At 46.5% G+C, this 25,904-nt stretch overlaps 1 protein-coding gene across 3 annotated transcripts in view; it reads left to right on the forward strand.

Annotated features, from left to right (window-relative positions):
* LOC310824280 (Golgi-specific brefeldin A-resistance guanine nucleotide exchange factor 1-like) overlaps nt 1-25,904 on the forward strand; it is a 136,926-nt gene that overhangs the window by 101,740 nt on the left and 9,282 nt on the right. For all 3 annotated transcript variants that reach the window (XM_083697154.1, XM_083697156.1, XM_083697155.1), the window contains exons 5-9: nt 8,740-8,890; nt 9,194-9,324; nt 10,891-10,992; nt 11,192-11,305; nt 18,651-18,828. In XM_083697154.1, coding sequence (XP_083553280.1) covers nt 8,740-8,890; nt 9,194-9,324; nt 10,891-10,992; nt 11,192-11,305; nt 18,651-18,828 — 676 coding nt within the window. The remainder of the gene's footprint in view (nt 1-8,739; nt 8,891-9,193; nt 9,325-10,890; nt 10,993-11,191; nt 11,306-18,650; nt 18,829-25,904) is intronic.

Consider the following 25,904-nt stretch of genomic DNA (forward strand, 5'->3'; position numbering starts at 1 on the left):
GTGCCCTTTATTTATGTTGTGGGGGAATGTTTGTGTCCGTGCAACTTCATGGCTAGCCTACACTGGCTAGCAGTACTAACCCCCCCCACCACACTATGACACGATATCCTCTCATAAATATAGCCAGACAATGGCAGTACAAAACCCCTCACCACCACAATATGACACGATGCCTTCTCATTAATATAGTCAAACAATGCCAAGCTATGCTACCTCATGCTCTAGTCAAGTCGCTGTTGCATCTTACCTTTAACGGGAACCCCAGCTACTGATCTTCCGCCTCAGCCACAGCCACTGGCTAGCGCTCTCCGCTGCTACCGACATATTCTTTATCGCCAGTTTCAATTCTCGTCCGCGAATACCCAGCTCCGTTAGCAGTGCATAGGTTGTCTTGGCCACAAATCCTCGACAACCAATTTCCACTGGGCGAACAAAAGCGGTCCACCCACGCTGTGTCGCGTCTGCCGCTAATTCTGCATATTTAGCTTTCTTTCGTTCATAAGCCTCGTCAACCCGGTCTTCCCAAGGGACCGTGAGTTCGATAATATAAACTAGCTTCTGTGCTTCAGACCACAGCAGCATGTCTGGCCGCAAATTAGTGCTAGCAATTTCAGCCGGTACGATTAGCTGTTCAATTAAATCTACCTTTAACTTCCAATCTGCGCCAGTTCGCAACTGTCCCTGCGCGCAGCTGCGCCCTGGCCTCCTTACGCCAGTCTCTCCCTCTCTTATAAATGCAATGTCTTTCCGCTGGCCACTACTAGCTAGCGAGTTTACTTCTAGCCGTTTTCCCTCAACTGCAGCAGCTAAACATTTCAACACTTGATTGTGACGCCACGTGTATCGCCCTTGAGAAAGACTGATTCTACACCCAGTCATTATATGCCTAAGTGTGCATACGCTGGAACATAACGGGCAGGCAGCATCCTCACCCAACCATTGATTAAGATTTTGGGGAGATGGCAGTACGTCATAAGTAGCCCCTATGATAAATTTAATTCTGCTTGCCTCCATGCTCCACAAATCCTTCCACTTCAAGCTTCTCTTCACTACACTCTCCCAGTTTACCCACTGGCCTTGTTTTGCCTGTGCCACCGCCCTTGTACATCTTATCATCTCCTCCTGTTTGTGTATTTCTTCCACTACCAGTTTCCTCCTTTCTACTGCTGTTGCCTTACTCCACACAGGTTTTCCTGCACACAGCCCTAGACCTCCACGTCCATGCTGAACCTGCCCAATGATATCCCTATGGCTAAGGGCTGCCTGTGCCTGTTGCACTGCCTCTTTAGGCTTCCACTTCCTTCCAGTTTTAACTATGGGCGCTACACTTCTAACAACTGGGTCCTTTGACTGGGTTAGAGTCATTTCCAGTCTAGCCTTGGCACATTTAAATTCCTCTGTCAGACTAGAAATCGGCAGCTCTAGCATGCCCTTTCCATACAGGGCCACACTGGTCAGACAGCGTGGGGCTCCAAGCCACTTTCTAATATTAGAGTTAATCAACCTTTCCATTTTTTCAACCTTCGATATGGGAACCTCGTAAACTGTCAGTGGCCACATCAGCCGAGGCAACAATCCAAACTGTAGGCACCACAACTTTAGCTTGCCTGGGAGCCCTGACTTATCTATACCTTTGATGCCTTGAATCATCTCCTGCCTCAACTCCTCACATTGACTCTTGTCATTGAGGCTTGCGTCATACCATCTTCCTAAGCTTTTAACCGGTTTCTCTAACACTGTTGGAACCACTTCCCCACCAATGAAAAACTTTTTATCAGCTATCTTCCCTTTGACAATGGAGATACTCCTAGACTTGCTTGGCTTCACTTTCATCCTAGCCCATTCTAGGTTGCTATTTAGTTTATCCAGTAGCCTCCTAGTACAAGGGGCTGTTGATGTCATAGTTGTCATGTCATCCATGTAAGCCCTGATTGGTGGGAGGCGCAGCCCTCCCTGCAACCTTTCCCCACCCACTACCCATTTCGAGGCTCTGATTATGACTTCCATTGCCATGGTAAAGGCCAAAGGGGAAATTGTACAGCCTGCCATAATGCCTATCTCTAGCTGTTGCCAAGCTGTAGTGTACTCTGCTGTAGTAAAACAGAGTTGAATGTCACAAAAGTAAGCTTTAACTAACCTCTTTATACTGTCTGGCACTTTAAAAAAGTCAAACGCCTCCCATAACAGACTATGCGGTACTGACCCAAAAGCATTCGCCAGATCCAAAAATACCACATGAAGGTCTTTCTTCTCATGTCTAGCTGTCTGAATTTGATTCCAAATCATGCTAGTGTGTTCCAAGCACCCGGAGAAGCCTGGAATTCCAGCCTTTTGCACCGTGGTGTCAATTAAGCTATTCTTTACTAAGTAACTAGACAACCTCTGTGCCACCACACTAAAGAAAACCTTCCCTTCCACATTAAGAAGGCTTATAGGCCTAAACTGACTAATGTCTACAGAGTCTCTTTCTTTGGGAATAAAAATTCCCCCTGCTCTACGCCATGCCCTAGGAATAACCTGTTTCTTCCAGACTACCTTCATCAATGTCCATAAGAACCTCAGCACATCTGGCGCACTCTTGTACAGCCTGTAAGGGACTCCATTGGGCCCTGGGGCTGAAGACGCCCTAGCCCGCCTTACTATCTCTTGTACCTCTTTCCACCTAGGTGGGCTATCGTCACACTGACTGGTTATCTCTCCAATAGGTGGAATGTCAGGGGGGAGGGGTAGCTGTCTAGACCTTTCTCTGTCTCTATGCACTTCCTCCAGATGTCCCTCAAGCTCCTGTTTTGGAGCCCTAAGGCTACCATTTTTCCCCTTACTAAATAACGATTTCACAAATCTAAATGGATCTTTGTAAAATGCTGTTCTAGCTCGCTCTCTCTTTTTCCTGTTTTTCCTAATGCTCTCTGCTCTTCTTAACACTGCCAGTCTCTCCTTCACATCTACCTGCAGCCTATTTAACCCTTCCTTCTCAGCCTCTGTAGCTTTCCTCCACTGTTTCCTGAGCTGTCTTCTCTCCCTGATAAGTCTATCCATTTCCTGTTGGCGCCTAGATTTAATTACCTCAGTACCTGTCTTCTTCTTTTTCTCGGACACGCCAAATCTTTCTGCTCCATAATCATAGATAATATCGCCCATTTTCTCCAGTTTACTCTCGGCAGTACCTTTCAACTTGTCTAAAATCCTACTCAAGTCACTGTTGATACCTTCCCATACCCTGTTTTCTGAAGCCCCTGGCCATTTAACTCTCGGCTTCTGGGCACTAATCTTTTCCCTTTTGGGCTGGCTGGTCTCTCTGTCTTCTTCAGTGCTAGGACCTACTTCAGGGGTGCTGATGTCCTGCGAACTGTGGTTTACTTCCTGCCGCTGGACTTCAACCGACTGACTTGACATACTTCTGAGGAAATAATTGTCAATGCGGGATCCCTGTATTCCCTCTACCAAGCACTTCCTCCTCCCTTGATGGATTCTAAGACCCTTCAAAGTTGTTACCTTTTGCCAGCCGCATGAACAAGTTTGGAGCTTCTTCCCACCCATCTCTGATCTAGTGCCTTCCACAGCCATGTTTTCCCTACTCGTAGTCAGGTCCGTTCCAGAGTCAATAACCATGTTAGCCATAGATGAGTCATCTTCCGCCCCCGCTCTCGCAGACTCTAGGGGTGTTTTTCTCAAAGTCGTTTCTGTAGCTAGGTAGGGTGTAACCACTAGGTTTATACAACCTTGGTTACTGCAGCATTGAGTTGCTAACCCAATGCCGCCCCGGTGGGGTCTATTTCCTCCTGTCAGCTGTCTTTCCATTCTGTCACAAGGTCTTTCCCTAGTTGTCAGCTGCTCTATTCACAACAGTCACTAGCCTAAGCTAGCTTTAGCATTTATTAATACACAGGACAAGATGTTATAATCCCTTGTGCCATGATCCAAGGTAAAACAGATGTAGAAGGCCAAATCAAACCAACAAAGCGAGTGATATATCCACCATTCGATGCAACACCATAGCAAACATCAGGCTACGCCGTCATAGGTCTACGGAGTCATTCCTCAGGTGGTACCATTCACCGGTTACCTACTCTAGCCAACTGAGGTAAGCAGCATGTCATTGGGGTTATCAAGTGGGCACCTTCTGTCACCGGTGTTTCGTTAAGTTAGGCCCACGACACCTCGAGAAGGCTTAACTGTGTAGTCCAGCGTCCTGGAAACACCCCCCTCAACACCACTACCTCAATACTATCTTTAACTTAAACCCTACAACCAACCTATCAGCCTACCCACCCCATCAGTGTGTGTGTGTGATGCCCTATCTAGGGTAAATGTTTTCTGTAAGGTAAGGGAACGGTGTATGTGGGGGCCTAAATAGTGTGTGCATGTGTTTATGTTTATGTCTTTATATAAGTGTAGATGCAGGGATTCAAACCCTAATTTAGGGTAGAGGGAAGGGTTAGAGGTGGGGAAGCCCCCGGGTGGATACGGTCCCGGATTAGGGAAAGGAGGGGTGAGTGTGCCCTTTATTTATGTTGTGGGGGAATGTTTGTGTCCGTGCAACTTCATGGCTAGCCTACACTGGCTAGCAGTACTAACCCCCCCCACCACACTATGACACGATATCCTCTCATAAATATAGCCAGACAATGGCAGTACAAAACCCCTCACCACCACAATATGACACGATGCCTTCTCATTAATATAGTCAAACAATGCCAAGCTATGCTACCTCATGCTCTAGTCAAGTCGCTGTTGCATCTTACCTTTAACGGGAACCCCAGCTACTGATCTTCCGCCTCAGCCACAGCCACTGGCTAGCGCTCTCCGCTGCTACCGACATATTCTTTATCGCCAGTTTCAATTCTCGTCCGCGAATACCCAGCTCCGTTAGCAGTGCATAGGTTGTCTTGGCCACAAATCCTCGACAACCAATTTCCACTGGGCGAACAAAAGCGGTCCACCCACGCTGTGTCGCGTCTGCCGCTAATTCTGCATATTTAGCTTTCTTTCGTTCATAAGCCTCGTCAACCCGGTCTTCCCAAGGGACCGTGAGTTCGATAATATAAACTAGCTTCTGTGCTTCAGACCACAGCAGCATGTCTGGCCGCAAATTAGTGCTAGCAATTTCAGCCGGTACGATTAGCTGTTCAATTAAATCTACCTTTAACTTCCAATCTGCGCCAGTTCGCAACTGTCCCTGCGCGCAGCTGCGCCCTGGCCTCCTTACGCCAGTCTCTCCCTCTCTTATAAATGCAATGTCTTTCCGCTGGCCACTACTAGCTAGCGAGTTTACTTCTAGCCGTTTTCCCTCAACTGCAGCAGCTAAACATTTCAACACTTGATTGTGACGCCACGTGTATCGCCCTTGAGAAAGACTGATTCTACACCCAGTCATTATATGCCTAAGTGTGCATACGCTGGAACATAACGGGCAGGCAGCATCCTCACCCAACCATTGATTAAGATTTTGGGGAGATGGCAGTACGTCATAAGTAGCCCCTATGATAAATTTAATTCTGCTTGCCTCCATGCTCCACAAATCCTTCCACTTCAAGCTTCTCTTCACTACACTCTCCCAGTTTACCCACTGGCCTTGTTTTGCCTGTGCCACCGCCCTTGTACATCTTATCATCTCCTCCTGTTTGTGTATTTCTTCCACTACCAGTTTCCTCCTTTCTACTGCTGTTGCCTTACTCCACACAGGTTTTCCTGCACACAGCCCTAGACCTCCACGTCCATGCTGAACCTGCCCAATGATATCCCTATGGCTAAGGGCTGCCTGTGCCTGTTGCACTGCCTCTTTAGGCTTCCACTTCCTTCCAGTTTTAACTATGGGCGCTACACTTCTAACAACTGGGTCCTTTGACTGGGTTAGAGTCATTTCCAGTGTAGCCTTGGCACATTTAAATTCCTCTGTCAGACTAGAAATCGGCAGCTCTAGCATGCCCTTTCCATACAGGGCCACACTGGTCAGACAGCGTGGGGCTCCAAGCCACTTTCTAATATTAGAGTTAATCAACCTTTCCATTTTTTCAACCTTCGATATGGGAACCTCGTAAACTGTCAGTGGCCACATCAGCCGAGGCAACAATCCAAACTGTAGGCACCACAACTTTAGCTTGCCTGGGAGCCCTGACTTATCTATACCTTTGATGCCTTGAATCATCTCCTGCCTCAACTCCTCACATTGACTCTTGTCATTGAGGCTTGCGTCATACCATCTTCCTAAGCTTTTAACCGGTTTCTCTAACACTGTTGGAACCACTTCCCCACCAATGAAAAACTTTTTATCAGCTATCTTCCCTTTGACAATGGAGATACTCCTAGACTTGCTTGGCTTCACTTTCATCCTAGCCCATTCTAGGTTGCTATTTAGTTTATCCAGTAGCCTCCTAGTACAAGGGGCTGTTGATGTCATAGTTGTCATGTCATCCATGTAAGCCCTGATTGGTGGGAGGCGCAGCCCTCCCTGCAACCTTTCCCCACCCACTACCCATTTCGAGGCTCTGATTATGACTTCCATTGCCATGGTAAAGGCCAAAGGGGAAATTGTACAGCCTGCCATAATGCCTATCTCTAGCTGTTGCCAAGCTGTAGTGTACTCTGCTGTAGTAAAACAGAGTTGAATGTCACAAAAGTAAGCTTTAACTAACCTCTTTATACTGTCTGGCACTTTAAAAAAGTCAAACGCCTCCCATAACAGACTATGCGGTACTGACCCAAAAGCATTCGCCAGATCCAAAAATACCACATGAAGGTCTTTCTTCTCATGTCTAGCTGTCTGAATTTGATTCCAAATCATGCTAGTGTGTTCCAAGCACCCGGAGAAGCCTGGAATTCCAGCCTTTTGCACCGTGGTGTCAATTAAGCTATTCTTTACTAAGTAACTAGACAACCTCTGTGCCACCACACTAAAGAAAACCTTCCCTTCCACATTAAGAAGGCTTATAGGCCTAAACTGACTAATGTCTACAGAGTCTCTTTCTTTGGGAATAAAAATTCCCCCTGCTCTACGCCATGCCCTAGGAATAACCTGTTTCTTCCAGACTACCTTCATCAATGTCCATAAGAACCTCAGCACATCTGGCGCACTCTTGTACAGCCTGTAAGGGACTCCATTGGGCCCTGGGGCTGAAGACGCCCTAGCCCGCCTTACTATCTCTTGTACCTCTTTCCACCTAGGTGGGCTATCGTCACACTGACTGGTTATCTCTCCAATAGGTGGAATGTCAGGGGGGAGGGGTAGCTGTCTAGACCTTTCTCTGTCTCTATGCACTTCCTCCAGATGTCCCTCAAGCTCCTGTTTTGGAGCCCTAAGGCTACCATTTTTCCCCTTACTAAATAACGATTTCACAAATCTAAATGGATCTTTGTAAAATGCTGTTCTAGCTCGCTCTCTCTTTTTCCTGTTTTTCCTAATGCTCTCTGCTCTTCTTAACACTGCCAGTCTCTCCTTCACATCTACCTGCAGCCTATTTAACCCTTCCTTCTCAGCCTCTGTAGCTTTCCTCCACTGTTTCCTGAGCTGTCTTCTCTCCCTGATAAGTCTATCCATTTCCTGTTGGCGCCTAGATTTAATTACCTCAGTACCTGTCTTCTTCTTTTTCTCGGACACGCCAAATCTTTCTGCTCCATAATCATAGATAATATCGCCCATTTTCTCCAGTTTACTCTCGGCAGTACCTTTCAACTTGTCTAAAATCCTACTCAAGTCACTGTTGATACCTTCCCATACCCTGTTTTCTGAAGCCCCTGGCCATTTAACTCTCGGCTTCTGGGCACTAATCTTTTCCCTTTTGGGCTGGCTGGTCTCTCTGTCTTCTTCAGTGCTAGGACCTACTTCAGGGGTGCTGATGTCCTGCGAACTGTGGTTTACTTCCTGCCGCTGGACTTCAACCGACTGACTTGACATACTTCTGAGGAAATAATTGTCAATGCGGGATCCCTGTATTCCCTCTACCAAGCACTTCCTCCTCCCTTGATGGATTCTAAGACCCTTCAAAGTTGTTACCTTTTGCCAGCCGCATGAACAAGTTTGGAGCTTCTTCCCACCCATCTCTGATCTAGTGCCTTCCACAGCCATGTTTTCCCTACTCGTAGTCAGGTCCGTTCCAGAGTCAATAACCATGTTAGCCATAGATGAGTCATCTTCCGCCCCCGCTCTCGCAGACTCTAGGGGTGTTTTTCTCAAAGTCGTTTCTGTAGCTAGGTAGGGTGTAACCACTAGGTTTATACAACCTTGGTTACTGCAGCATTGAGTTGCTAACCCAATGCCGCCCCGGTGGGAAATATAGACTCTGACATGGAGCAGTGATATAGTTGAGGCATGGGCAGGTCAATTTGATTGACAGGATGGACTCACACTGTTCATATTGAATAGACAGTGCTTGAATGATAGCTGCTAGAATACGCTGACAGTTGTGTAGTTGATTTTAATGACCAACACTTACATGAGTGGTGTGCATTTCATTTGACTGTTTGGTTTTTCATGTTTTGAATCGTAATTATATAATTTGACTGTTTTGTTTGATTTGAAAGGTGATTTATTTGTTCATTCAAGAGACTGTCTACAATTTGAAGTTTGATAACGCTTGCTTGTTTCATTTGTTGCTTTGACTCGATCATTTCTGTGAGTTCCACCCTCATACAATTCACCCTTCCTCAAGTCATTGAAACTCGCGTGTGTGAGTGCGTGGCATTCAAGAGCCGCTTCTCATTCACCTATAACATTGTTTGGTTGTTTTTCCTTCGGTTCAGCTGTTGGATCTGATGCACACGCTGCACACGAGGGCTGCCAGCATCTACAGCTCCTGGGCAGAGGAGCAGCTCCATCTGGAGGCGGCAAGGAAGAAGATAGAGGCCGACTCCCAGACACTGTGGACCAGCTGCTGGTGCCCTCTGCTGCAAGGTCAGAGTTAGTCATTAACCACTGTCAGTCAAACAGGTTCACATAGATGCATTGCATACTCTGGTTTTATAATTAGGTTGATTATTTAGAAATGTAGACATTGACAACCACATAATTTGTCTCAATGTCCTTGTGTGAACATTTTGTTCCTTTTTGTATTCAAACTAATATTTGGAACAGAGGAGATTCATGTAATCTTTCCACTAAAGCCCTTCACTAATAATGCACTAGCTAGCTCCTGCTCTCCGTGTGTGACTTTACCCTGATGTCCATCCATCGTGTGTCTCTTTCTCTCTCTCCCAGGTATTGCCTGGCTGTGCTGTGACGCCAGGCGGCAGGTGCGTATGCAGGCTCTGACCTACCTCCAGAGGGCACTATTGGTGCATGACCTGCAGACCCTGGATGCTGTGGAGTGGGAGTCCTGCTTCAACAAGGTGATAAGATCAGGGTCATCACCTTTCCAATCTCGTGACACCAGAATCTCCTCACTCACTCGTCAACTGGTTTCCCAAAGTTAGCCTTCATTCACTAAACAGAAGCGCCGTCCAAAGCGAGCGGCACATAGCCATTGGTTATTCTTCCAACCAGAGCCACCCACAGAACCCCCTCCGCACCTCCCCCTCCCTTAGCCGTCTGTGTGCCAGTTTTGAAGCTCCCTCTTTTGAAGACGCACCTCACATTTGTGTGATTCGTCAAGTTCAAATGATGACATACGCCTTCCCCAGTTGGGTTCCCCCTCTAGGCCACAATTTAAGTATTTTTTGTCCAGGCAAGGCATCACCTTTCAAACACTAGGAGGTGAACAATTTGCCCACAGGGAATGGCCAGCAGAGAAAACCCTGCCGCTTGGGTCAATGGTTTCTCTGAATAAATGAACAAGATGAGGGACATATACATGCAACCAATAATCTTTGGGCAGGTGCTGGAGTTAAAAACATAAAGTCAGGCAAAAAATATTAAAAGAGGACTCACACATTGCAGTACATGCTCCATCTCAAGTGCATTTATGGAGACCTAACCTTGTTGAGACCAGGCTTTTCTAGTTCAGAAAGCCTGGGGAAGTCCTTTGCAGAAAGTAGAATGGGTGGAAACCCTTGGAAATGAGTGATGCCTCGCGACACATCATACCAATCAAATACTTTGCTTGGGTGGAGCTCCAGAACAAAAGAATAATTTTTTTTCTTGCATTGTCGACAATGTTGCAAGCTATCATAGGCAACAACTCTCTGCAAAATAGTCCTATCCAGTCGAAACTCGGTCTACGGGCATGTGGGGGAGGGTTCTTGGAATGTAACTGTGGGGGGACATGCAGCGTTCGGCCTGTAGAGGGAGCTACAGGACCGTGGCCAGGGTGACGTCAGCGAGGCTCCGTTGCACACCTGTTGCAAATGAAGCCTCGTTGACTAGATGGTTTAAGATGTGTGTGCCTCTGCGTTCGGGAGGAAAAGGACGGGAGTGTTTGGTTTTGGAGGGCTGAAAAGCCAAATCATTACAGACTTGATAAATAAACGGGACCTTTCCCTCACTGCACCACTGCGTCTGCCTCTGTGTACAATGGACATCTTTACAGTAACATCCAATTAAATTGTGAGCACATTATCCCATCACTCCGTCCAGTTCAATCCAAGCCAGATCAGATAATCAAAAATTCTCCACAACGTCATTTGGAGGTATGACTACGAGAGACTAATGGAGATCTAAGGGTCGAAACGTTGTTAATGAATGCATTTGGGAGCATGTATCGCAGTTCACAATCCTCTCTTTAATTTTGCCTTCTCTGAATAAATGCACACATAATGGATTTTAAAACAAGAGCAGCCCACAAGTTTGAGAGGTGCTCGCCTCAAATCTTTCATTTGAGTGCAAATCCTGATTCAATCAATATGGAATCATTGAAAACATGAGATGCAGTATGTATGCACATTTCTGGTTAGGATTTCACACAAGTGGGAAATTACAAAGGGGTCCTTTGAAAAAACTAGTGTGTGTGTGTGTGTCAGGTGCTGTCCCCCCTGCTGACCAAGCTGCTGGACAACATCAGCCCTGCAGACGTGGGAGGAATGGAGGAGACCAGGATGAGAGCCTGCACCCTACTGTCTAAGGTTAGATACTAACACCCTACTGTCTAAATAACCTCTTTCCTTCTCAGAGAAACACATCACTGCTAAATCCTTCCTATGGAAATGGGCTAGCACAGCTCATCTCTCTTTTAGCAGTCCCCTGTACTATGTAACAGAGCATCTCTCTACCCCATGCATCCTGCATTGGTAGCAGTGTCTTATTGCTGTCCCTTACCTCCAGGTGTTCCTGCAGCACCTCTCCCCTCTGCTGTCTCTGCCCACCTTCGCTGCCTTGTGGCTCACCATCCTGGACTTCATGGATAAGTACATGCACGCTGGCTCCAGTGACCTGCTGGTGAGGATGGCTCATATCACACACAGTATCACATGAACGCTGATGCTAACACCTAGCTATGATGATGGTGCCTCCTACGGCTGCCACGGTGTGTTGGTGCGCACTTCTTTGTTTGTTTTGAGTCTTTAATTCCGTTTATTGTGATGTATTGTGTTTATTGTGATTCCACCCACCATTGTGATTATTTTCACGAGGGACGAGATACTTAACATCGGGGACTCAACGCCATCTGATTTATGTCCCAACTTTCTCGCCTCATCCGTGTATTTACTGGACATCGTGGTCAAAGGTGCTCTGGCCCTTGGCCAAGCAGTGAGGTGGAGACGGAGAGGTAAGCGCGCCATGGCTCTGGTGCGCTTCAGGGAGAGAGAATTACGCTTGCCTCTACCAGGAATACTCCTCTCAGAGAGCACAACATCCAAGGACCTACACGCCGCTGGACATCGGTGGGACTGCTGTGGACAGGGTGAGCAGTTTTAAATACCTGGGAGTCCACATCACAGAAGACCTGACCTGGACTACCCACATCAGTACACTGGTAGGAAAGGCAAGGCAACGCCTGTTCCATCTCAGGCAGCTGAGGAAATTCTCCCGGAGGATTCTTCAGTCCTTCTACTCTGGAGCTGTGGAGAGCATCCTGGCTGGTAACATCACCGTCTGGTACGGTAATAGCACGGCCCAGGACAGGCGAGCTCTGCAAAGGGTGGTACGCCTGGCAGAAAAGACCATGGGAGCTCCAACCCCCCCTCTCCATGTCCTGTACACCAGGAGGTGTAGGACCAGAGCCTACAGGATAATGAAGGACCCTCACCACCCGAAAAACGGACTGTTCCAGCTGCTGCGGTCAGGCAAATGCCTTCGCTGTCATGCAGCAAGAACAGAGAGGCTAAGGCTGAGTTTCTTCCCCCATGCCATCAGGATCATCAACGATGACCCCACCAGTGCCCCCCTCAAGTCACTCACACACTCACTGACATCATAACACACATGCACACACATAAATATCCATTGCAGACTCATCTTCCACTGTAATTATCTGTACTGTCAACCTGTCATTGCCATTGTATATAGCCATTCCATTGTGTACATTGCTTCACCGCTGTTTATACTGGTTATGTTTTTATTATTTCTATTTTATTTTATTTTAAAACTTGCACTACTCTGTGGCACTGTCACTTTTGCATTTCACTGTATACTTGTATGCACGTGACAAAGAATCTTGAATCTTGAATGTCCCTTCATTGTGCAACAAAATGGACGAATTGCGTCTTCTTATCAGGACAAATGGAGACTTTTCTCTCCTGCTTTGTGTTTCACGGAATTGTTGTTGATTGAATCAACACTGGACTCCGCCGTACAAGATTCAAGATTCAAGATTTCTTTATTTGTCACGTGCATACAAGTATACAGTGAAATGCAAAAGTGACAGTGCCACAGAGTAGTGCAACAACACAATAAGTTTTAAAATACAATAAAATAAAAATAGAAGTACTAAAAAATATACAGTATGGACAGTATAAACAGTATAAACAGTATAAACAATATGAACAGTATAGCCAGTAAGCGCTATAAATAGCAGATGGATGATTATGTGTGTGCATATGTGTTAGAATGACAGTGCATGTGTGAGTGACTTGAGGGGGGCACTGGTGGGGTCATCGTTGACAATTCTGATGGCATGGGGGAAGAAACTCAGTCTTAGCCTCTCTGTTTTTGCTGCATGACAGCGGAGGCGTTTTCCTGACGGCAGCGGCTGGAACAGTCCATGTTTCGGGTGGTGAGGGTCCTTCATAATCCTGTATGCTCTGGTCCTACACCTCCTGGTGTACAGGACATGGAGAGGGGGGGTTGGAGCTCCCATGGTCTTTTCTGCCAGGCGTACCACCCTTTGCAGAGTTCGCCTGTCCTGGGCCGTGCTGTTACCGTACCAGACGGTGATGGTGCCAGCCAGGATGCCCTCCACAGCTCCAGAGTAGAAGGACTGAAGGATCCTCCGGGAGACTCTGAATTTCCTCAGTTGCCTGAGATGGAACAGGCGCTGCCTTGCCTTTCCCACCAGAGAACTGATGTGGGTAGTCCAGGTCAGGTCTTCTGAGATGTGGACTCCCAGGTATTTAAAACTGCTCACCCTGTCCACAGCAGTCCCTCCGATGTCCAGCGGTGTGTAGGCCCTTAGTTGTTGTGCTCTCCTGAAGTCCACAATCAGCTCTTTTGTCTTGGAGACATTCAGGATGAGACTGTTCTCCTGACACCAGAGTGACAGGTCCGCCACCTCGTCCAGGTAGCCTTTCTCATTGTTATCTGAGATCAGCCCCACCACGACCGTGTCGTCCGCAAACTTGATGATGGAGTTTTCGCTGGACTTAGCCACACAGTCGTGGGTGTACAGGGAGTAGAGGAGGGGACTAAGGACACAGCCCTGGGGGGACCCTGTGCTCAGTGTGAGTGAGCTGGAGGTGTGTCTACCCACCCTGACCACCTGTGGCCTGGCCGTCAGAAAGTCCAGGATCCAGGCACACAGGGGAATGTTCAGTCCTAGACCAATCATCTTATCAGCCAGTCTGGTGGGGACTATGGTGTTGAACGCTGAGCTATAGTCTATAAACAGCATTCTCACATAGCCCCCCTTCTGCCTGTCCAGGTGGGAGAGAGTGGTGTGGAGGACCTGGGAAACTGCATCGTCTGTAGATCTGTTTGGTCTATATGCGAACTGCAGTGGGTCCAGGGTCGGAGGGAGGGAGGAGCAGATGTAATCCTTAATCAGCCTCTCGAAGCACTTCATGACCACTGAGGTTAGAGCCACGGGTCTGTAGTCATTCAAGCAGGCTGGGGAGGTGATCTTGGGCACAGGGACGATAGATGATCTTTTAAAACAGGTGGGAACTACTGAATTAGCCAGTGAAAGGTTGAATATAGTGGTGAACACAGGAGCTAGCTGGTTAGCACAGGTCTTAAGTACTCTCCCAGGTATGCCATCCGGGCCAGCAGCCTTCCTAGTGTTCACCTTCAGCAGAGCCCTCCTCACGTCGTGTTCCGTCACGGAGAGTGCTTGCTCTGCCCCAGCGTGTGAACTCCCGTCAGCCGCGCTAGCCAGCACTCTGACGTTGTTGTTGTTAGCCGGCGCGCTAGCGGTGGTGTTGCCAGCCTCAAACCGTGCATAAAAAGAGTTCAGGTCTTCAGCTAGGGAGGCATCTGCACTTCCGGTTGAGGAGGGTGTGTGCCGGTAATCCGTAATAGATCGTAGTCCTCGCCATAGTCCCCTGGTGTCGTTGCTCTCCATCTGCGCCTGCATTCTGTCTGCGTATCTCCTCTTGGCGGCTTTCACCGCCCTCCGCAGTTAGTAGGACTCCGCTTTATACTCCTCCATGCTGCCGGATGCCAGCCCGGAGTTGTAAGCGGCGGTGCGAGCCCTCAGAGCGGCACGGATGGAGCTGTCGACCCAGGGTTTCTGGTTGGGGTAGATCTTTACCGTTGTCGTTGGTACGATGTTATCGGCTAATGTAGAGATGAAGTCCAAGACGGTCTCTGTAAACTCGCTGACATCGCTGGAACTTGATTGAAACATATCCCAGTCGACGTCACTCAGCGCGTCTTGTAGCGCGGCCTCTGATTGGTCGGACCACCGCTTTCCCTCCCTTTTCACGACCGCTACCTGTTGGATCCTCTGTTTGTAAACAGGCATCAACAGAATGGCGCAGTGTTCTGATTTCCCAAAGGGAGGGTGGGAAACAGCTTTGTACCCATTCTTAAACTGAGTATAACAATGGTCCAAAGTTCTATCTCCCCTGGTGGCACACTTGATGTGTTGACGGAAGTTAGGCATAACTTTTTTAAGGTTAGCCCGATTGAAATCACCTGTTATTATCATCGCCGCCTCAGGGTGGTTGCTCTGATGCCGGCACAGCGTATCATGTAGGGTCGATAGCGCTGCCTCGGTGTTGGCCTGTGGTGGAATGTAGACGGCCGTGATGATGATTGAGCTGAACTCCCGGGGAAGGTAGAATGGGCGGCATGAGATGGTCAGATGCTCCAGGTCAGCCGAGCAGGACTGAGAAAGCGTCGTTACATTGTTAGGGTTACACCAGTTGTTGTTGGTCATGAAACAAACTCCACCACCCTTGGATTTGCCGGACTCCTCCGTTCTATCCGCCCGGAAAACAGAGAAGGACTCGGAAGGGCAGATGACTCGGTCCAGTACCAACGAGGTAAGCCATGTCTCTGTTAGACAAAGGATGTTACAGTCTCTTACGTCTCGCTGGAAAGTAATCCTCGCCCTTAGATCATCCATCTTGTTCTCCAGAGACTGGACATTAGCAAGAAGTATGCTAGGCAGAGGTGGACGGTGGGCCTGAGCTCTCAGCCGGTTCCGAATGCCTGCCCGCTTTCCCCGGTGTTTCCTCCTCTTTTTTGGCGCGCTCCCATTGTTGTTATCGTGGGGGGTCCTTCTGATCTCCGCCGGCCACGCCGTGTCGATAGAATAATTATCCAAAATACTTGGTCTTAAGTTGTAGTTTAAATGTAGAAGTGTGTCCTTGTCGTAGGATATCAGTGCCAGTGAGTTTCTCACAATGAGAAAGTTTAGAAAACACATAAAAGCTAAAAAAACGCACATCCTCTGCGGAGCTCTCACAACGGCGACCGGCATCGGCGGCGCCATTTTCTCTAGCAACTACAACTACACGGCTTCGGATCGCGACCCGATACTTTCACGCAAAACAAAAGGTGGAGGGATTTGTTTCTATATAAATCAAGGCTGGTGCAACAACGTGAAAGTGATTTTACAAACTTGTTCTCCTGACCTGGAATCATTTTTCATCACCTGCAGACCGTTTTACTCTCCATGTGAATTCACTTCTTTTGTATTGGCTGGCGTTTACGTCAACTCGCCGACCAAATATTAGGAGCGGAGAGAAGGAGAGACAATATGTATTCCCCAGTTATTGTCCTTGGGGACTTTAACAAGGGCAACTTAACTCACAAACTCCCCAAATATAAACATTTGATCAAATGCCCGACCAGGGAGGAGAAGACTTTGGATCATTGTTACAGCACCAGCATCAGCAGAGCTTATCACACAGTTACCCGCACGGCTCTGGGACTATCTGACCACGCTCTTATTCATCTGATACAGGCAGAAACTAAAACTTTCTAAACCTGTTGTGCAGAGATCTAAGAATTGGAGGAGCAGAGAAGCAGTGGAGGAGCTGCGTGACTGCCTGGACACCACAGACTGGGACATTTTTAAGACTGCTTCCAACAGCCTGGACTAATACACAGAGGCTGTGATGTCATACATCAGCTTCTGTGAGGACAAATGTATTCCAACATGCACTAGGGTGAGTTACAACAATGACAAGCCCTGGTTTACAGCAAGACTCAAACAGCTTCGTTTGGAGAAGGAGAGGGCCTTCAGGAGTGGAGACAAGGAAAGGTTTAGACTGGCTAAGTACACGTTTGGCAAGGAGATTAAGGAGGCCAGACGACAGTACTCAAAGAAGCTAGAACAACAGTTTGCATCCAACGACTCCTCGTCAGTCTGGAAAGGCCTTCGGGAGGTCACAGACTGCAAAACCAAATCCCCCCACTCTATGGATGACCTCAGACTTGCAAATGACCTGAATGACTTCTCCTGTAGATTTGACAGACAATGGACCAGTTCTGACTGACCCACACACCCAGCCCCCCTCCACAGCTATCACACCTCTTCCCAGCCTGGACAAATACACTACCCCCCCCCCCCCCCCCCCCCTCATCACACCTCTCTCCATCCAGGAGAGAGACGTCAACAAACTGTTAAAGAGACAGAACCCCCGCAAGGCAGCTGGACCAGACTCTGTCTCCCCCTCCACACTGAAGCACTGTGCAGACTAGCTGTTTCCAATGTTCACGGACATCTTTAACACTTCACTGGTTGAATGCATGGTACCTGCCTGCTTCAAAACATCCACCATCATCCCTGTTCCCAGAAAGCCGAGGATCACAGGCCTTAATGACTACAGACCAGTCACCCTGACCTCTGTGGTAATGAAGACCTTTGAGCGCCTCGTGCTGACCCACCTTAAGACCATCACCAACCCACTCCTCGACCCACTGCAGTTCGCCTACAGAGCCAACAGGTCTGTAAACGACGCAGTCAACATGGGACTCCACTTTATCCTCCAGCACCAAGACTCCCCTGGCACATACGCCAGGATCCTGTTTGTGGACTTCAGCTCCGCATTCAACACCATCGCCCTAGCTCTTCTCCAGGACAAGCTATCCCAGCTGAGTGTGCCTGAGCCCACCTGCAGGTGGATCACTGACTTCCTTCGGAGAACATCACCTCCACCATCAAGAAGGCCCAGCAGAGGATGTTCTTCCTGTGGCAGCTGAAGAAATTCAACATGCCGCAGAAAGTAATGGTCGAGTTCTACACGACCATCATTGAGTCCATCCTCAGCTCATCGATCACCGCCTGGTTCGCTGCCTCCACTGCCAAGGACAAAGGCAGACTGCAGCGGACCATTCGGTCAGCCGAGAAGGTCATCGGCTGCAACCTGCCGTCTCTCCTGGACCTGTTCCACTCCAAGACCAGTAAGAGTCAAATCATCACTGATCCTTCCCATCCTGGTCACCACCTCTTCCATAGACTCTCATCGGGAAAAAGGTTCCGGTCTATCAAGACCAAAACCTCGCACCACCTGAACAGTTTCTTCCCCATGGCAGTGAGGCTCACAAACAAGCCCCCTGCCTCTCACTGATATACACACACACACAATGCACTGACAGTGTAATTTTATGTACATTTATTCTAATTCATAGTGTACATACCCATTTCACAGCCTCTAGCCTCATTGCCTCTGCGCCTCACACAGCCTACATAATTTGTTATATTTTTGTAAAAAATTGCTATTTTGTTAATATTTTGTACATTTCTTTGTTAATATTTTGCTTTTATATTGTTGTTTTTATGTCCTATGCACCAACCTCACCAAGTCAATTTCCTGTATGTGCAAATATACTTAAAATAATTCTGATTCTCTCTCAGTCGGCTAAGGGCAATGCTCCTCCATCACCTTTATCATTCTACACTGAACACAAGCATGAGTAAAGGCAACATGGCCAAAGCCCTACTGGAGCATTTGGTGTCACCTGCCGCAGTGCTTTTAGGTCAGTGTAATAAAGTGAAAGTCGTGAGGAGCCCTGTTTTCCATTCACAATGTTTTGACAGGGTGGCTGGTTGTTATAGAATAACATAGAATAATTATAAAATGTTATAGAAATTATAGAGTAGAAAAAACAAACACAATGTGGAAATTTGCCTTGGCCTCACAGTGGCAATCACATGATACATTTTTGTCCACAGTTGGAGGCCATCCCAGAGTCCCTGAAGAATATGCTGCTGGTGATGGACACAGCAGGGATCTTCCACAGTGCAGACTCCCGCACAGGATACTCCGACCTGTGGGAGATTACCTGGGAACGCATCGACTGCTTTCTGCCCCGCCTCCGAGAGGAATTCTTCAAGCAAACTGTCATAGCAGGTACGTACTGTGCTGTAATCAAAAATATCTTAGCATGTACACCAGAAATAATACCAAATATACCATAATGGATGGAAATGACCATGTAAAAAAATTTAATAATGGAATAAATTAATATTCCAGGTATATATGAGGTGTGTGAGAGAGAGATATAGCTGGAAACTAAATAAAAATCCTTCAAAGTGTTGACATGGATGATCAATCTGAAGTAGATGGCATGAACTCTTATTTGGAAGCCTATGAAGCCAAGACCACAGAGCATGTGGAACCTGAAATATTAAAGTTGGAGTTTGTTCAAATCGGTGCTGTTCCCAAAACACCATTGCAAAGGGTTTTAGACCACCAAAGCCCTTAGGAACCGACAGGAAGGCCCAATCAATCCAGAGCTCACAATATGGAAAACAATTCAACCATCAACCATGATGACCTCAACACTGGTGACCTCACCACTGGTATGCGGAGGCAGAGTGACATTGCTGACCTCATCATCATGCAGCAAAAACTAGCCTTTCTCCCGGCTAGGGAGATCACTGTGTTTGACCCGCTAACTTATGAATCATTTATCTGCTCATTTGAGTACTTGGTTGAGGACAAGACTAGTCGCAGTCATGACAGACTCTATTTTCTTGAGCAGTATACCTCTGGCCAGTCCAGGGACCTTGTTCGCAGCTGCCTGCACATGGGCGCACGCCAAGGCTATGCTGAAGCCAAACGGCTGTTAAAGAAACATTTTGGAAATGAAATCAAAGTCACAAGCGCATACTTGGAAAAAGCATTGACAGCTGTCAAACCGGATGATGGAAAAGCACTGCAAGCTAAGGCACTCTACTTAAGAGGATGCTATAACGCCATGCAGGATTTATAGTATATGGATGAGCTTGACAGTCCCTCCAATCTAAGGCTGATTTGCATCTAGGCTTCTTTACAAGCTACGGGAAAAATGGAGAGCAGCAGCCTATGACACGTTGCAAAGAACCAACAGGAGAACCTAATGACGCTAATGGACGTAAAACAGAGATTCTCCTGCAATGATGGGGCAGGAAAGACCTGTCAGGTCTCACTGGATTGAAGGTAGGCAACCTAGACGGCAGCACGTACCTCGACCTACCAAGGGTTTACACCCAAGATAAAATCCCAGTCTCGAAAGAAAACATACCTACCCAAAATGATCTGAAAAAGTGGATCATATGCTGTCAAGACATTATTCGGATGGGTGGTCAATGGTCCACTAAGTTCTTGCACCGCTATGGAGTGTCTGGACCTCCTGCAGTGATGGCCAGCCAAATGTCAATTGCCGATCTGGGGGAACTCCTCATCAGGCAATACAACCAGGACTTCTCTGAAAAAGAGTATGAAGAGAAGAGTGAAATGCCAGGTGAGGATGAAAAGTTCATGGAAATTGCATCAAGCTCAGTAATCCTTTAATATGGACACTACCACTTACCCTTACCTCTTCGTAATAAAGACGTGGTCATGGCAGAGCAGCGTACCATGAACCTGCTTAAGAAGTTCAGGAAAGATGAGATCTACGCTTTGGAGTATAAAGACTTCATGGTTGACGTAATCAACAAAGGGTATGCAGAGAAAGTGCCGCAAGAACAGCTTCACCGGAAAGATGGCCAGGTATGGTATACACTCACCGGCCACTTTGTTAGGTACACCTGTTCAACTGCTCGTGAACACATATCTAATCAGCCAATCACATGGCAGCAACTCAATGCATTTAGGCATGTAGACATGGTCAAGACGACCTGCTGAAGTTCAAACCGAGCATCAGAATGGGGAAGAAAGGTGATTTAAGTGACTTTGAACGTGACATGGTTGTTGGTGCCAGACGGGCTGGTCTGAGTATTTCAGAAACTGCTGATCTACTGGGATTTTCACGCACAACCATCTCTAGGGTTTACAGAGATTGGTCCGAAAAAGAGAAAATATCCAGTGAGCGGCAGTTCTCTGGGCGAAAATGCCTTGTTGATGCCAGAGGTCAGAGGAGAATGGCCAGACTGGTTCGAGATGATAGAAAGGCAACAGTAGATTAGATTAGATTCAACTTTATTGTCATTGTGCAGAGTACAAGTACAGAGACAACGAAATGCAGTCACTCAAATAACCACTCGTTACAACCAAGGTATGCAGAAGACCATCTCTGAACGCACAACATGTCGAACCTTGAAGCAGATGGGCTACAGCAGCAGAAGACCACACCGGGTGCCACTCCTGTCAGCTAAGAACAGGAAACTGAGGCTACAATTCGCATGGGCTCACCAAAATTGGACAATAGAAGATGGGAAAAAACGTTGCCTGGTCTGATGAGTCTCGATTTCTGCTGCGACATTCAGATGGTAGGGTCAGAATTTGGCGTAAACAACATGAAAGCATGGATCCATCCTGCCTTGTATCAACGGTTCAGGCTGGTGGTGGTGGTGTAATGGTGTGGGGGACATTTTCTTGGCACACTTTGGGCCCCTTAGTACCAATTGAGCATTGTTTAAACGCCACAGCCTGCCTGAGTATTGTTGCTGACCATGTCCATCCCTTTATGACCACAGTGTACCCATCTTCTGATGGCTACTTCCAGCAGGATAATGCGCCATGTCACAAAGCTCACATCATCTCAAACTGGCTTCTTGAACATGACAATGAGTTCACTGTACTCCAATGGCCTCCACAGTCACCAGGTCTCAATACAATAGAGCAACTTTGGGATGTGGTGGAACGGGAGATTCGCATCATGGATGTGCAGCCGACAAATCTGCAGCAACTGCGTGATGCTATCATGTCAATATGGACCAAAACCTCTGAGGAATGTTTCCAGCACCTTGTTGAATCTATACCACAAAGAATTAAGGCAGTTCTGAAGGCAAAAGAGGTTCCAACCCGGTACTAGCAAGGTGTACCTAATAAAGTGGCCTGTGTGTGTGTGGAGAGATATATATATATATATAAGTATTGAAGATGTCACCATTTTTCTCAGTACATATATTTCCAAAGGTGCTATTGACATTTTCACCAGATGTTGGTAACAACCCAAGTAATCCATACATACAAAGAAACCAAAACAAATACGTTCAGAAATTAAGTTGTGTAATAATGTGAAATGACACAGGGAAAAAGTATTGAACACATGAAGAAAGGGAGGTGCAAAAAGGCATGCAAAGCCAAGACAACAATTGAAATCTATCAGTAATTTAAAAAGCAATCCAGCCCCTTGTCAGTGCAAATTAATATCAGCTGGTTCAGTCCCAACTGATGGCCTACAAAAAGGTGTCGTTGCCAAGGTGTCACACAAGACACATCTCATGATGGGTAAAAGCAAAGAGCTGTCTCAAGACCTTCGCAACCTAATTGTTGCAAGACATAACGATGGCATTGGTTACAGGCGCATTTCTAAGCTTCTGAATGTTCCAGTGAGCACTGTTGGGGCCATAATACGGAAGTGGAAAGACAATTTCACCATAAATATGCCTCGATCAGGTGCTCCTCGCAAGATTTCTGACAGAGGAGTGAAAAGAATAATCAGAAGAGTTGTCCAAGAGCCAAGGACCAAGGAGCTTCAAAAAGACTTGGAATTAGCAGGTACTGTTGTCTCAAAGAAAACAGTAAGTAATGCACTCCACCGCCATGGCCTGTATGCACGCTCACCACGCAAGACTCCATTGCTGAAAAAAAAGCATGTTGAAGCTCGTTTAAAGTTTGCTGCACAACATTTGGCCAGTGAAATACTGGGAGAATATAGTGTTGTCAGATGAGAGCAAAATTGAACTGTTTGGATGCCATAATACACACAATGTTTGGAGGAGAAATGGCACTGCACATCACCCTAAAAACACCATACCAACAGTGAAGTTTGGAGGTGGGAACATCATGGTGTGGGGCTGCTTTTCAGCAAATGGTACTGGCAAACTTCACATAATTGAAGGAAGGATGAATGGGCAAATTTACCGAGACATTCTTGACCAAAATCTGCTGCCATCTACCAGGATGATGAAGATGAAACGAGGGTGGACATTTCAGCAAGACAATGATCCCAAACACACAGCCAAGGAAACTCAATTGGTTTCAAAGAAAGAAAATAAAGCTGCTAGAATGGCCCAGCCAATCACCTGACTTAAATCCCATTGAAAATCTATGGAAAGAACTGAAGATCAAGATTCATAGAAGAGGCCCACGGAACCTTCAAGATTTGAAGACTGTTTGTGTGGAAGAATGGGCTAAAATCACACCAGAGCAATGCATGCGACTAGTTTCTCCATACAGGAGGCGTCTTGAAGCTGTCATTACCAACAAAGGCTTTTGTACAAAGTATAAAATAAATATCAGTAAGCGTGTTCAATACATTTTCCCTGTGTCATTTCACATTATTACACACAACTTAATTTCTGAACTTATTTGTTTTGGTTTCTTTGTATGTATGGATTACTTGGGTTGTTACCATCATCTGGTGAAAATGCCATGTCAATAGTACCTTTGGAAATATATTTACTGAGAAAAATGGTGACGTGTTCAATACTTATTTCACCCGCTGTGTGTGTATATATACAGTGGGGGAAATAATTATTTGATCCCCTGCTGATTTTGTTAGTTTGCCCGATTACAAAGAAATGAGCGGTCTATAATTTTTATGGTACTTTTGTTTTAACAAATAGACACAGAATATAAAAAAAAAAAGTCCAGAAAAACATATTATATAAAGTTATAAATTAATTTGCATTTGATCGAAGGAAATAAGTATTTGATCCCCAAGCAAAACATGACTTAGTACTTGGTGGAGAAACCCTTGTTGGCAAGCACAGAAGTCAGACGTTTCTTGTAGTTGGTCACCAGGTTTGCACACATTTCAGGAGGGTTTTTGGTCCACTCCTCTTTACAGATCCTCTCCAAATCCTGAAGGTTTCAAGGCTTTTGCTTGTCAACTCGAAGCTTTAGCTCCCTCCACAAATTTTCTATAGGATTAAGGTCTGGAGACTAGCTAGGCCACTCCATGACCTTAGTGTGCTTCTTCTTGAGCCACTCCTTTTTTGCCTTGGCCGTATGTTTTGGGTCATTGTCATGCTGGAAGACCCATCCACGACCCATCCTCAGTGCTCTGGCTGAGGGAAGGAGGTTCTCGTCCAAGATCTTACGGTACATGGCCCCGTCCATTGGCCCCTCAATGCAGTGAAGTCGTCCTGTACCCTTAGCAGAGAAACAACCCCAAAGCATAATGTTTCCACCTCCGTGTTTGACAGTGGGGATGGTGTTCTTGGGATTGTAGCATTCAGCATTTCTCTCCCTCCAAACACGAAGAGTCGAATTTATGCCAAAGAGTTCAATTTTGGTCTCATCTGACCACATCACCTTCTCCCAAGCCTTCTCTGAATCATTTAAGTGTTCATTGGCAAACTTCAGATGGGCCTGTACATGTGCCTTCTTGAGCAGGGGGACCTTGCGGGCACTGCAGGATTTCAATCCGTTACGGTGTAGTGTGTTACCAATGGTTTTCTTGGTGACTGTGGTCCCAGCTGCCTTGAGATCATTACCAAGTTCCTCCCGTGTAGTTCTGGGCTGATCCCTCACCCTTCTCATGATCATCCTTACCCCACGAGGCGAGATCTTGCATGGAGCTCCAGGCCGAGGGCGATTGATGGTTATTTTGTATTTCTTCCATTTTCTAATAATTGCACCAACAGTTGTCTCCTTCTCACCAAGCTTCTTGCTGATGGTCTTGTAGCCCATTCCAGCCTTGTGCAGGTCTACAACTCTTACTCTGATGTCCTTTGAATGTTCTTTGGTCTTGCCCATGGTGGTGGAGAGGTTGGAATGGAAGGGATTGATTCTATTGACAGGTGTCTTTTATACCCATAACAAGCAGAGATTAGGAGTACTTTTCCTAAAGTGACAGGACTAATCTGTGTGCCTCATGGGCATATAACCGGTCTGTATGAGCCAGAATTCTTGCTGGTTTATAGGGGATCAAATACTTATTTCCCTCGATCAAATGCAAATGAATTTATAACTTTATATAATGTGTTTTTTCTGGACTTCTTTGTTGATATTCTGTCTCTATTTGTTAAAATAAAAGTACCATAAAAATTATAGACCGCTCATTTCTTTGTAATCGGGCAAACTAACAAAATCAGCAGGGGATCAAATAATTATTTCCCCCACTGTATATATATATATCTCATCACTTGGATGCCTCTTTTTTTTTTCTTCTTCTAGCATTGTGACTGCCGATGGCCCCCGGTCCGAGCATTGATTACTTTATCTTATGATGACTGATGGATAGATGATTCACTTACTTAAACAAATGTATTTGTTGTAAGTCGCTTTGGATAAAGGCGTCTGCTAAATGCCATAAATGGAAATATAAAATGGAAACAATTATTTAATGTTGATGAATTATGATATGGATCTACACTGTGTGGTGTATTGGCTCCTTGAATTATGATTTGAGTAATTGTTTTGCTATGGCGTTAACAATTAGGGGCCGGAATGTTGGAGCCACAATTAACTTTAAATTGATTTGACCTGAAAAAAGAAAATGTGTGAGATATGGAATTGGTTTGCTATAGTTTTTGGAAATATGTATGTGTGTCGTCTGGAGGGCCCCCTTTGGGCCGATTTTGTGTCTGCTATGGGAGGTGTCTATTTATTTGGTGGAAAGCCGCGGCACCTGTTTTTGAGAGAATCCTCGTTAGACGGGGAAACGGAACAGCTTTTTGAACACAACCAATCACAAATTATAACCACAAAACCCGTTCTACCACATCCCAAAGGTGTTCTATTGGATTCAGATCCCGTGACTGGGAAGGCCACTGAAGAACACTGAACTCATTGTCATGTTCATGAAACCAGTTTGAGATGACTTTTGCTTTGTGACATGGTGCATTATCATGCTGGAAGTAGCCATTAGAAGATGGTTAAATTGTGGCCATGAAGGGATGCACATGGTCAGCAACAATACTCAAATAGGCTGTGGCATTCAAGCGATGATTGATTGGTATTAACGGGCCCAAAGTGTGCCAAGAAAACAATCCCCAAACCATTACACCACCTCCACCATGCGAAGGTGTACAGGTGTTCCTAATAAAGTG

This window comes from Argentina silus (assembly GCF_951799395.1).
Source record: "Argentina silus genome assembly, chromosome: Y".
Classification (NCBI taxonomy): domain Eukaryota; kingdom Metazoa; phylum Chordata; class Actinopteri; order Argentiniformes; family Argentinidae; genus Argentina; species Argentina silus.